We start from the raw sequence: 15,000 nt of genomic DNA on the forward strand, positions 1-15,000 counted from the left end.
CTGTCTGAAGGAGTCGGTGTAGATGAGGACAGTGTGGTTGGAGGAGATGTAACTTGTATGTGACCTTCTTCGGTTTCTGTGCCGTCTTGAAGCTTTGGAATAAGGAATATAAGCTGGTGATCGAAGGGGCATTGTATACGTTAAATTGACAGTGAGTTTTGCAGTGGTTATTATTATTATTATTATTATTATTATTATTATTATTATTATTAATAATAATAATAATAATAATAATAATAATAATAATGATAATAATAATAATAATATTATTATTATTATTATTATTATTATTATTATTATTATTACTTTCTAAGCTACAACCATAGTTGGAAAAACAGGATGCTATAAGCCCCGGGGCTCCACCAGGGAAAATAGCCTAGCGAGGAAAGGAAATAAGGAAAAATAGCATATTTTAACAAGAGTAACAACATTCAAATGAATATCTCCTATATGAACTATATAAACTTTAACATAACAAGAGGAAGAGAAATAAGGAAGTGGGGAAATAGTCATTAATCTTTTAAACTATTACCTAAAAAAATACACAAGAGATAAAAAAAAAAAAATATGTTTACAACGGCACTAAGTGATATTGTATATGCTAAACTGACAGTTATTTGCACTGATAGGTGAGGATATAGCAATTAATCTTTTAAACCAGTATCCTTTGATAAACACTAACTAAAATACACATTACAATGAAGAAAAAACAATTGCTATTAGATTTTTCAAAGCATGTTTGTCTTTCTGATAAACTCTGCATATTACAAAGGCACTTTGGAAAAGGCCACTTTCCCATTTCCTATTTGGTTAGGGTTCAGATGCAATCTTTGCTGTCTTGTTGGACTTCTTATAGTTGACAATAGACGAAGACATACCAATCATCAGAAAGCTTTTCTTGAAAAAGGTTTTTCTATTTATAGAATTAGAATACTGAAGCCTTTGAATAAGATTATCGTGCGACTATTTTCTGTAGTCTGTTTACGTTAGAGATTCTGTATGGGGGAATAATTCAAATTTTAATTGATTAATTTACTAACGTAAAATGCTGTCTTATATAAAGATATATAAAGATTTTTACGTTTCAATAATTTACTATATCAGATTTGAACAAATTTGAAAGGATTGGAGTACCAGTAGATATAATCAGTTCAATAGCAAATAAAGGCTTCCATTTTTTCTCATTTCTTTGGTCGCTGCAACCTCACCATCCTTGTGAGCTAAAGATGGAAGGTTTAGGGGAGCCTATAGGTCTATCTGCTGAGTCATCAGCAGCCATTGCCTGGCCCTCCTTGATCCTAGCTTGGGTGGAGAGATAGCTTGGGTGCTAATCATATATATGGTCAGTCTCTAGGGCATTGTCCTGCTTGATAGGGCAATGTCACTGTCTCTTGCTTCTGCCATTCATGAGCGGCCTTTAAACCTTAAACCTTTAAATGCAATACATATGCTCTTCAGAAACGCAAGAAACATTAATACATGATTGGTAATGAACTCTTTTATTTCCGAGGCCACAGTACATTCCTTAAAGTTTTCATGATCATTTTCTTAGTAATAACTGAATTTATAAGAAGTGAAGTCTCCCTTATAACATGAAACAAAGTCACATTAAATTCTGCATTTAAAAAAAAAAAAGATGGAAGAAAAATAGGAACTATTTAGGATACCAAAATGTTAAAAATACATGAGGAATCAGAAAATCCAATGATGGGGGTAATGAATCGATGAAAAAGAATTGTGAATGCAAGCATGAAGGAAGGAGGAATGCCAACAATAAAAGATGGAATTTCCAATGATCAATATAGTGATAAAAGAAGTTAATTCCTGATTAGATACATCACACAAAAGGAATGTCCTGTTAGGGTTCAGTAGCCAGGGGAGTAACAAATGCATTAATTTCTATTAAATCATTTTTTTTTTTTTGATAAATGAACTTAGAAAGGAAGAATTTTAACTGAAGAATAAGGTCTCCATTATGATATCCTTCCAAATTGGTGAGAAAAATCATGAATGGGATATAATTAGATTCAGATTTTCATGGTGAATATTGTTCATGGTACGGCAAAAAAAAAAAAAAAAAAAAAAAAAAATACAGTAATAAGTATAAGAAGCATATTTGAAATGCAGATGCTGGATAAAAGAAACGCTTAAGAGGATGAATAATGAAGCTGAATGGTAATTGAATGAAAGAAAAGTTAAGATCTTTCACTATAGATCTTGGGATAACTTTATAATTGAATCGATTGAACTTCGAGAGTTCAAACTTCCAGCAAATGTTTTCATGTTGAACTAACCGGCATAAGTCTTTTAATGGTTTATAAGTGAAAGATCTGTTTTGATGTTGTTACTGTTTTTAAAATATATCATTTTAATTGTTCATTATTTCTGAGATCGTTCATTTATTTCCTTATTTCGTTTCCTCACTGGGCTATTTTTCTCTGTTGGAGCCCTTGGGCTTAAAGTATCTTGCTTTTCTAACTAGGGTTGTAGCTTAGCTAATAATAATAATAATAATAATAATAATAATAATAATAATAATAATAATAATAATAATAACACAAGACTCTCCTCTTGATGCAAGATTTGAGTAAAGGAGTATTAGAACGAAAATAGGTAATAAAAAAGACATGAAGAATATTATTATAAATTGATGGTGTAATAAAATTCATCCATTTTGAATCACCTTCCAGAAGGAGTTCATAGATTTTATATATTTTATACAATCATAGATTTATGGCCAATAAATTTGGTTTTAATGCGATGCGCAGCTGTAGGACTGGAATATTCTTTTAAACATTGCTGAACAAATATCTCAATTTTTATCCATTAATTATCGTTTTACTAAAAGAATAAATTTGAATTTTCCATAGACCAATGGAAAAATATGTTCCCGGATTTTGTTTTATGTGTCGCATTTATCCTCACCTTTTTCATTTTTCTACCATTATGTTTAATTTTTTAACGAGGTAAAGGGAATATTTATATTGTTATTAATATATATATATATATATATATATATATATATATATATATATATATATATAAATATATATAGAACAAGAGCGCTAGAATAATCCTCGTTATTATTATTATTATTATTATTATTAGTATTATTATTATTATTGTTATTATTATGAGGCGCATTTGCACTGACTCGCAGGGGGTGCCCTTTTAACTCGGAAATGTTTCCTATTAGTTGATTGGTTAGAATTATTTTGACCGACCAATCAGCTATTAGGAATCTTTTCCGAGCTAAAAGGGCACCCCTGCGAGTCAGGGGTGCCTTTTTAGCTCGAAAATGTTTCCTACTAGCTGATTGGTTAGAATTATTTTGTCAAACCAATTATCTAGTAGAAAGCTTTTCCGAGCTAAAAGGGCACCTTTGCGAGTCAGTGCAATTCCTCCTCCTTTAAAAAAAAAAAAAAAAAAAAAAAAAAAAATTAATATAGACAACGCGTAATCCGTGGAAAATTGGTTGAAAGAAACATAGAACTCAATTAAGAGAATAAGAGGCTTCGTGAAGCTGAGTTGGTGGAGGCATACGAAAAGGCTTTCATAGGGAAAATCTCATTATAATTTACAAAGACCGTCCTCGTTAAACTTACCAAAGATAATCAATTAGAAAAACTTCTTTTCTATATAGAAAACGGTAGAAAATTAGCTTCCAGACAATTTTCAATCTTAATTTTTTGTTTGGGTTTATAAGATTTTAAACTGGTAATACGAAATTAAGTGCTTTTTTATTTAATTTTTTAATAAGGATTTAATCATCTTGGGATTTACATGAAATATATTAGATAAATTATAAAACAACTTCGATAAATCATTATATTTACTTTTCAAAACTAACTGCTGTACATCACTGCTCTATTCGGAAATAAAGCAGTAATTTACATGTAAAATTTAATATTTTTTATCGCTTCAAAGACAATTGTGGCAAAAAAATAAAATAAAATTAAAAAGAAATTTATACAAGCATGGATTACAGTGTTATACAGCTCTCAATCACCACGATGAAAACAAATGAAGGAATTATTCACTTTATAATGCATAACAATGAATTCTATCCCATGAACAAAAGTTTGCGAGAAATGAATAATACTCTTTGCCAATGTTGGATGGGCATCAGTGTAAAATAACAAGCAAATATCAAAATGATCAAAGAACTTAATTTAATATCTTTCATGGTCCTACATCAGTGAATAAGGAAAATTATAAGGTTTACTCCACTCGAAAGGATATTAGGATGAAAAATCTATGGTCACCAACAGTCTACAAGTTTTTAATACATGAAAATTATTATTATTATTATTATTATTATTATTATTATTATTATTATTATTATTATTATTATTATTATTATTAAAGTTATCATCGTCATTATTATTATTATTATTATTATTATTATTATTATTAGCTGAGCTACAACCCTAGTTGGGAAAGCAGGATGCTATAAGCCCAAGGGGTAAGAAAAAAAAAGCAGCCCATCGAGGAAATGAAACAAGGAAACAAATAAACCACAAAAGAAATAATGAACAACTAAAATAGAACATTTTAAGAACAAGTACCAATAACACCGCTTCTTCTCTCACCTTTACTTAAAAATGTCTCACCTGTTGTCCTCTGTACCAAGCAGGTAAAGCCGGATACGGACATCCGAACACTTCGCATACGAGGACTACTCGGCTTCCGGCTTTCAAGTACACTTCCGTACCCGGCCGGATGTTCGCTACGGCTTCTGTGATAACATGAAGACAGAGATAATGGATTTATAGATTTATTTGGAAATAGAATAATAAAAGCGTATGATTAAATAACTGAATTGTTGATTAACGTTCTCTCTCTCTCTCTCTCTCTCTCTCTCTCTCTCTCTCTCTCTCTCTCTCTCTCTCTCTCTCTCTCTCTTTGATATATATATATATATATATATATATATATATATATATATATATATATATATATTTATATATATATATATATATATATATATATATATATATATATATATATATATATATATATATATATGTACATATACATATGCATACATACATACATACATATATATATATATACATATATATATATATATATATATATATATATATATATATATATATATATAACGAGTATATTCATAAACATTTAAAAGTTTATATAAATATGCATATTGACAATCTTAATGTGCCAACGACGTTATGTACTTTGTACTTTACTTGATTAAGGAAGGACCTTCCCTACGCTGAAAAAAAAAAATCTTCTGAGAAGAAGGTTGAACTTAATGGCCATATTAGATTTCTGTTGTTATTAGCAAAGGAAAAACTATACATGTAAGGATTCGATTATCACCAGTATGCTACATGTCCCTTCCAACAGCGTTTCACTTACGTGTCACTAACAGAGTAACAGACGTTGACATTGGAGGACTTATAGACACCTGGCACAGATAAGTGCCAGCGTCAGATGGCTGTGCGTGATGAATACGCAGCATCCACTGGTCTCCGCCGCCTGGGTTGACAGCCACGAATCTGCAACGTAGATGACATAAGTTAATATTGACATACTGGACTCTAGACATACACATATTCGTTTCTAAGTTAATATTGACATACTGGACTCTAGACACACACAATCTTTTCTAAATTAATATATACATACTGGACTCTAGATACACACAATCGTTTGTAAGTTAATATTGACATACTGGACTCTAGACACACACATATTCGTTTCTAAGTTAATTTTGACATACTGGACTCTAGACACATATTCGTTTCTAAGTTAATTTTGACATATTGGACTCTAGACACACACAATCGTTTGTAAGTTAATATTGACATACTGGACTCTAGACACACACAATCGTTTGTAAGTTAATATTGATATACTGGACTCTAGATACACACAATCTTTTCTAAATTAATATATACATACTGGACTCTAGACACACACAATCGTTTGTAAGTTAATATTGATATACTGGACTCTAGACACACACAATCGTTTTTAATTTAATATTGACATACTGGACTCTAGACACACACAATCTTTTCTAGATTAATATATACATACTGGACTCTAGACACACAAAATCGTTTGTAAGTTAATATTGATATACTGGACTCTAGATACACACAATCTTTTCTAAATTAATATATACATACTGGACTCTAGACACACACAATCGTTTGTAAGTTAATATTGACATACTAGACTCTAGACACACACACATATTCGTTTCTTAGTTAATTTTGACATACTGGACTCTAGACACACACATATTCGTTTCTTAGTTAATATTGACATACTGGACTCTATACACACAATCGTTTTTAAGTTAATATTGACATACTGGACTCTAGACACACACAATCTTTTCTAAATTAATATATACATACTGGACTCTAGACACACACAATCGTTTGTAAGTTAATATTGACATACTAGACTCTAGACACACACACATATTCGTTTCTTAGTTAATTTTGACATACTGGACTCTAGACACACACATATTCGTTTCTTAGTTAATATTGACATACTGGACTCTATACACACAATCGTTTTTAAGTTAATATTGACATACTGGACTCTAGACACACACAATCTTTTCTAAATTAATATATACATACTGGACTCTAGACACACACAATCGTTTGTAAGTTAATATTGACATACTAGACTCTAGACACACACACATATTCGTTTCTTAGTTAATTTTGACATACTGGACTCTAGACACACACATATTCGTTTCTTAGTTAATATTGACATACTGGACTCTATACACACAATCGTTTGTAAGTTAATATTGATATACTGGACTCTAGACACACACAATCTTTTCTAAATTGATATAGACATACTGGACTCTAGACACACACAATCGTTTGTAAGTTAATATTGACATACTAGACTCTAGACACACACACATATTCGTTTCTTAGTTAATTTTGACATACTGGACTCTAGACACACACAATCGTTTGTAAGTTAATATTGATATACTGGACTCTATACACACAATCGTTTTTAAGTTAATATTGACATACTGGACTCTAGACACACACAATCTTTTCTAAATTGATATAGACATACTGGACTCTAGACACACACAATCGTTTGTAAGTTAATATTGATATACTGGACTCTAGACACACACATATTCGTTTCTTAGTTAATATTGACATACAGGACTCTAGACACACAATCGTTTTTAAGTTAATATTGACATACTGGACTCTAGACACACACAATCTTTTCTAAATTAATATAGACATACTGGACTCTAGACACACACAATCGTTTGTAAGTTAATATTGATATACTGGACTCTAGACACACACACATATTCGTTTCTTAGTTAATATTGACATACAGGACTCTAGACACACAATCGTTTTTAAGTTAATATTGACATACTGGACTCTAGACACACACAATCTTTTCTAAATTAATATAGACATACTGGACTCTAGACACACACAATCGTTTGTAAGTTAATATTGATATACTGGACTCTAGACACACACCTATTCGTTTCTTAGTTAATATTGACATACAGGACTCTAGACACACAATCGTTTTTAAGTTAATATTGAGATACTGGACTCTAGACACACACAATCTTTTCTAAATTAATATAGACATACTGGACTCTAGACACACACAATCGTTTGTAAGTTAATATTGATATACTGGACTCTAGACACACACATATTCGTTTCTTAGTTAATATTGACATACAGGACTCTAGACACACAATCGTTTTTAAGTTAATATTGACATACTGGACTCTAGACACACACAATCTTTTCTAAATTAATATAGACATACTGGACTCTAGACACACACAATCGTTTGTAAGTTAATATTGATATACTGGACTCTAGACACACACATATTCGTTTCTTAGTTAATATTGACATACAGGACTCTAGACACACAATCGTTTTTAAGTTAATATTGACATACTGGACTCTAGACACACACAATCCTTTCAAAATTAATATAGACATACTGGACTCTAGACACACACAATCGTTTGTAAGTTAATATTGATATACTGGACTCTAGACACACACCTATTCGTTTCTTAGTTAATATTGACATACAGGACTCTAGACACACAATCGTTTTTAAGTTAATATTGAGATACTGGACTCTAGACACACACAATCTTTTCTAAATTAATATAGACATACTGGACTCTAGACACACACAATCGTTTGTAAGTTAATATTGATATACTGGACTCTAGACACACACATATTCGTTTCTTAGTTAATATTGACATACAGGACTCTAGACACACAATCGTTTTTAAGTTAATATTGACATACTGGACTCTAGACACACACAATCTTTTCTAAATTAATATAGACATACTGGACTCTAGACACACACAATCGTTTGTAAGTTAATATTGATATACTGGACTCTAGACACACACACATATTCGTTTCTTAGTTAATATTGACATACAGGACTCTAGACACACAATCGTTTTTAAGTTAATATTGACATACTGGACTCTAGACACACACAATCTTTTCTAAATTAATATAGACATACTGGACTCTAGACACACACAATCGTTTGTAAGTTAATATTGATATACTGGACTCTAGACACACACACATATTCGTTTCTTAGTTAATATTGACATACAGGACTCTAGACACACAATCGTTTTTAAGTTAATATTGAGATACTGGACTCTAGACACACACAATCTTTTCTAAATTAATATAGACATACTGGACTCTAGACACACACAATCGTTTGTAAGTTAATATTGACATACTAGACTCTAGACACACACACATATTCGTTTCTTAGTTAATTTTGACATACTGGACTCTAGACACACACATATTCGTTTCTTAGTTAATATTGACATACTGGACTCTATACACACAATCGTTTTTAAGTTAATATTGACATACTGGACTCTAGACACACACAATCTTTTCTAAATTGATATAGACATACTGGACTCTAGACACACACAATCGTTTGTAAGTTAATATTGACATACTGGACTCTAGACATACACATATTCGTTTCTAAGTTAATATTGACATACTGGACTCTAGACACACACAATCTTTTCTAAATTAATATATACATACTGGACTCTAGACACACACAATCGTTTGTAAGTTAATATTGACATACTGGACTCTAGACACACACATATTCGTTTCTAAGTTAATTTTGACATACTGGACTCTAGACACATATTCGTTTCTAAGTTAATTTTGACATATTGGACTCTAGACACACACAATCGTTTGTAAGTTAATATTGACATACTGGACTCTAGACACACACAATCGTTTGTAAGTTAATATTGATATACTGGACTCTAGATACACACAATCTTTTCTAAATTAATATATACATACTGGACTCTAGACACACACAATCGTTTGTAAGTTAATATTGATATACTGGACTCTAGACACACACAATCGTTTTTAATTTAATATTGACATACTGGACTCTAGACACACACAATCTTTTCTAGATTAATATATACATACTGGACTCTAGACACACAAAATCGTTTGTAAGTTAATATTGATATACTGGACTCTAGATACACACAATCTTTTCTAAATTAATATATACATACTGGACTCTAGACACACACAATCGTTTGTAAGTTAATATTGACATACTAGACTCTAGACACACACACATATTCGTTTCTTAGTTAATTTTGACATACTGGACTCTAGACACACACATATTCGTTTCTTAGTTAATATTGACATACTGGACTCTATACACACAATCGTTTTTAAGTTAATATTGACATACTGGACTCTAGACACACACAATCTTTTCTAGATTAATATATACATACTGGACTCTAGACACACAAAATCGTTTGTAAGTTAATATTGATATACTGGACTCTAGACACACACAATCTTTTCTAAATTAATATATACATACTGGACTCTAGACACACACAATCGTTTGTAAGTTAATATTGACATACTAGACTCTAGACACACACACATATTCGTTTCTTAGTTAATTTTGACATACTGGACTCTAGACACACACATATTCGTTTCTTAGTTAATATTGACATACTGGACTCTATACACACAATCGTTTTTAAGTTAATATTGACATACTGGACTCTAGACACACACAATCTTTTCTAAATTAATATATACATACTGGACTCTAGACACACACAATCGTTTGTAAGTTAATATTGACATACTAGACTCTAGACACACACACATATTCGTTTCTTAGTTAATTTTGACATACTGGACTCTAGACACACACAATCGTTTGTAAGTTAATATTGATATACTGGACTCTATACACACAATCGTTTTTAAGTTAATATTGACATACTGGACTCTAGACACACACAATCTTTTCTAAATTGATATAGACATACTGGACTCTAGACACACACAATCGTTTGTAAGTTAATATTGATATACTGGACTCTAGACACACACATATTCGTTTCTTAGTTAATATTGACATACAGGACTCTAGACACACAATCGTTTTTAAGTTAATATTGACATACTAGACTCTAGACACACACAATCTTTTCTAAATTAATATAGACATACTGGACTCTAGACACACACAATCGTTTGTAAGTTAATATTGATATACTGGACTCTAGACACACACACATATTCGTTTCTTAGTTAATATTGACATACAGGACTCTAGACACACAATCGTTTTTAAGTTAATATTGACATACTGGACTCTAGACACACACAATCTTTTCTAAATTAATATAGACATACTGGACTCTAGACACACACAATCGTTTGTAAGTTAATATTGATATACTGGACTCTAGACACACACACATATTCGTTTCTTAGTTAATATTGACATACAGGACTCTAGACACACAATCGTTTTTAAGTTAATATTGACATACTGGACTCTAGACACACACAATCTTTTCTAAATTAATATAGACATACTGGACTCTAGACACACACAATCGTTTGTAAGTTAATATTGATATACTGGACTCTAGACACACACATATTCGTTTCTTAGTTAATATTGACATACAGGACTCTAGACACACAATCGTTTTTAAGTTAATATTGACATACTGGACTCTAGACACACACAATCTTTTCTAAATTAATATAGACATACTGGACTCTAGACACACACAATCGTTTGTAAGTTAATATTGATGTACTGGACTCTAGACACACACATATTCGTTTCTTAGTTAATATTGACATACAGGACTCTAGACACACAATCGTTTTTAAGTTAATATTGACATACTGGACTCTAGACACACACAATCTTTTCTAAATTAATATAGACATACTGGACTCTAGACACACACAATCGTTTGTAAGTTAATATTGATATACTGGACTCTAGACACACACATATTCGTTTCTTAGTTAATATTGACATACAGGACTCTAGACACACAATCGTTTTTAAGTTAATATTGACATACTGGACTCTAGACACACACAATCTTTTCTAAATTAATATAGACATACTGGACTCTAGACACACACAATCGTTTGTAAGTTAATATTGATATACTGGACTCTAGACACACACCTATTCGTTTCTTAGTTAATATTGACATACAGGACTCTAGACACACAATCGTTTTTAAGTTAATATTGAGATACTGGACTCTAGACACACACAATCTTTTCTAAATTAATATAGACATACTGGACTCTAGACACACACAATCGTTTGTAAGTTAATATTGATATACTGGACTCTAGACACACACATATTCGTTTCTTAGTTAATATTGACATACAGGACTCTAGACACACAATCGTTTTTAAGTTAATATTGACATACTGGACTCTAGACACACACAATCTTTTCTAAATTAATATAGACATACTGGACTCTAGACACACACAATCGTTTGTAAGTTAATATTGATATACTGGACTCTAGACACACACATATTCGTTTCTTAGTTAATATTGACATACAGGACTCTAGACACACAATCGTTTTTAAGTTAATATTGACATACTGGACTCTAGACACACACAATCCTTTCAAAATTAATATAGACATACTGGACTCTAGACACACACAATCGTTTGTAAGTTAATATTGATATACTGGACTCTAGACACACACATATTCGTTTCTTAGTTAATATTGACATACAGGACTCTAGACACACAATCGTTTTTAAGTTAATATTGACATACTGGACTCTAGACACACACAATCTTTTCTAAATTAATATAGACATACTGGACTCTAGACACACACAATCGTTTGTAAGTTAATATTGATATACTGGACTCTAGACACACACATATTCGTTTCTTAGTTAATATTGACATACAGGACTCTAGACACACAATCGTTTTTAAGTTAATATTGACATACTGGACTCTAGACACACACGATCTTTTCTAAATTAATATATACATACTGGACTCTAGACACACACAATCGTTTGTAAGTTAATATTGATATACTGGACTCTAGACACACAATCGTTTCTAAGGTAATATTGCTATACTGGACTTTAGACACACACAATCGTTTCTTAGACAATATTGACATACTGGACTTTAGACACACACACAATTGTTTCAAAGTTAATATTGACATACTGGACTCTAGACACACACAATCTTTTCTAAATTAATATATACATACTGGACTCTAGACACACACACTCGTTTCTAAGTTAATATTGATATACTGGACTCTAGACACACAATCGTTTCTAAGGTAATATTGCTATACTGGACTTTAGACACACACAATCGTTTCTTAGACAATATTGACATACTGGACTTTAGACACACACACAATCGTTTCAAAGTTAATATTGACATACTGGACTCTAGACACACACATATTCGTTTATAAGAAATTAACAACACTTAAAAAAAACTGTAATTTTAATCGGAAATTATCCGTGAATATATACTGTTCTCAGCCGTATTTCAATAAAATACAGGCGACCGTAATTTTACCTTACTTTGTTATTATCTTTTATGGGTTGGTGACCGTAATATCACTCTTTTATGGCAATATAATCGTTTTTAAAACGGTAAAAATCCTCGAATAAATGTTGCCAGTCATATACCGTTATTTTTAATGCAAAATTTTTACAGTGAAGTATCCGTACATCTTTTTTAATTCTAACATAAGTTGATATTGATACAGTGAACTCTAGACACACACATATTCATTTCTAAGAAATTAACAGAAGTATAGACATATCTTTCATTTTTCTAAATTCTAACATAAGTTGATATTGATACGGTGAACACTGGACGTACACATTATTTTCTAAGAAATGTACAAGCATCGATATATCTTTCCAAATTCTAAGATAAGTAAATATTGACACGATGGACTCCTATGCAAACACACATTCTTTTCCCAGAAATGAGCAAGTATGGATATATTTTTCTAAATTCTAGAATAAATTGATATTAACACACCATACTCTATACACACATATTCGTTTCTAAGAATTGGACGAGTATCGGTCTATCTTAGTAAATTCCAAGAGAATAATTTCTTTTGGTTTTCTGTAAGAAAAATATGTTCATATAGAAATATTTCAACAAAACACAAATAATTATTTTGCAAGAACCAGTTCGGGAAATTACTGCGGATTTTTTTTTTTTTTTTTTTTTTTTTTTTTTACAGGTTTACGATTCTGGTTAATGTGATGATAATCTGAATCGATGTGAATCTTGAAAACACCCCCCCCACAAAAGAAAAAAAAAGAAAAAAAAAATTCAGATAACAGAACACAGCAGGCTAAGCCCTAAATGAAACATGAAGCTATAAGCTATAACCACTATTGTATGATTATCGTTTTAATTTTCCAGTACCATTTCATTACAAACTTTAATCAGCTTCTTTCATCTACATTTTTCTTCTTCTTCTTCTTCTTCTTCTTCTTCTTCTTCTTCTTCTTCTTATTATTATTATTATTATTATTATTATTATTATTATTATTATTATTATTATCATTATCATTATCATTATTATTACTAGCTAAGCTACAACCCTAGTTGGAAAAGCAAGATGCTATAAGCCCAAGAGCTCCAACAAGGAAAAATAGCCCAGTGAGGAAAGGAAGTAAGGAAATAAAGACAATATGAGAAAAAATGAACAATTAAAATAAAATATTTAAAAAAACAGTAACAAAATCAAAACAGATATTTCATAAATAAACTATAAAAAGACTTAATTATAAAATCAACAATTTTACAGGTGCATCAGCCTCTCAGATCTAAGCATCTCCTGTCCGTAGTTTTGAATGTAAGCATCCTATTTCATCGTATTATACAGTATAATTGCATAAATCAGATAAGTCATCATTCCAGATAAGATCCAAGAAAGTAGACTTGAGGTGGTATGGTCATGTCATGAGAAGAGAGGAACAGTATACTGGGAGGAGAGTGACGGAAATGGAGGTACAGGGAATGAGAAGGAGAAGGAGACCAAAGTGAAGGTGGGTGGACTGTATCAAGGATGACCTTCGATCAAAGGGAATAACCGGCGATGAGTTGTGGGACAGAGGTAGATGGAGAAAGCTGGCCAGAAACATCGACTCCATATAGAAGTGGGAAAAGATGTAGACAAAGAAGAAGAAGAAGAAGAAGAAGAAGAAGAAGAAGAAGAACAAGAAGAAGAAAAGTCATCATTTCAGGAAGAATAATAACTAATTAAATGGAGATTGTTCCAACTCGCCCAGTCCTTCATTGGAATTAATTTAGCGAAATCTGAGCTCTTCAACTTACTAACATTTCTCATTAATCAATGGATTTTTTTTAATATATTTGCATTACCTGTTGTCCGATGTGTATGTGGTTTCTCCTGCAGTTAACAGGTGGATATCTCTTGCTCTTACCCAGGAAACCTGATAAAGAAACAAAGGAAAGGAATTAATCAACTTTTATCAATTTCCCACAACATTAGCAAAAATCATGAATAGGTGGA

General features: G+C 31.2%; 1 protein-coding gene across 1 annotated transcript in view; it reads right to left on the reverse strand.

Moving 5' to 3' along the window:
• LOC137643496 (uncharacterized) overlaps nucleotides 1-15,000 on the reverse strand; it is a 109,611-nt gene that overhangs the window by 3,905 nt on the left and 90,706 nt on the right. The window contains exons 4-7 of the mRNA XM_068376260.1: nucleotides 14,850-14,920; nucleotides 5,389-5,528; nucleotides 4,614-4,738; nucleotides 1-92 (exon numbers count right to left, since the gene is read on the reverse strand). The exon at nucleotides 1-92 is cut by the window's left edge and continues 281 nt beyond it. Of these exons, the coding sequence (XP_068232361.1) occupies nucleotides 1-92; nucleotides 4,614-4,738; nucleotides 5,389-5,528; nucleotides 14,850-14,920 (428 nt within the window). The remainder of the gene's footprint in view (nucleotides 93-4,613; nucleotides 4,739-5,388; nucleotides 5,529-14,849; nucleotides 14,921-15,000) is intronic.

Source organism: Palaemon carinicauda, chromosome 7 (genome assembly GCF_036898095.1).
Source record: "Palaemon carinicauda isolate YSFRI2023 chromosome 7, ASM3689809v2, whole genome shotgun sequence".
Taxonomy (NCBI): domain Eukaryota; kingdom Metazoa; phylum Arthropoda; class Malacostraca; order Decapoda; family Palaemonidae; genus Palaemon; species Palaemon carinicauda.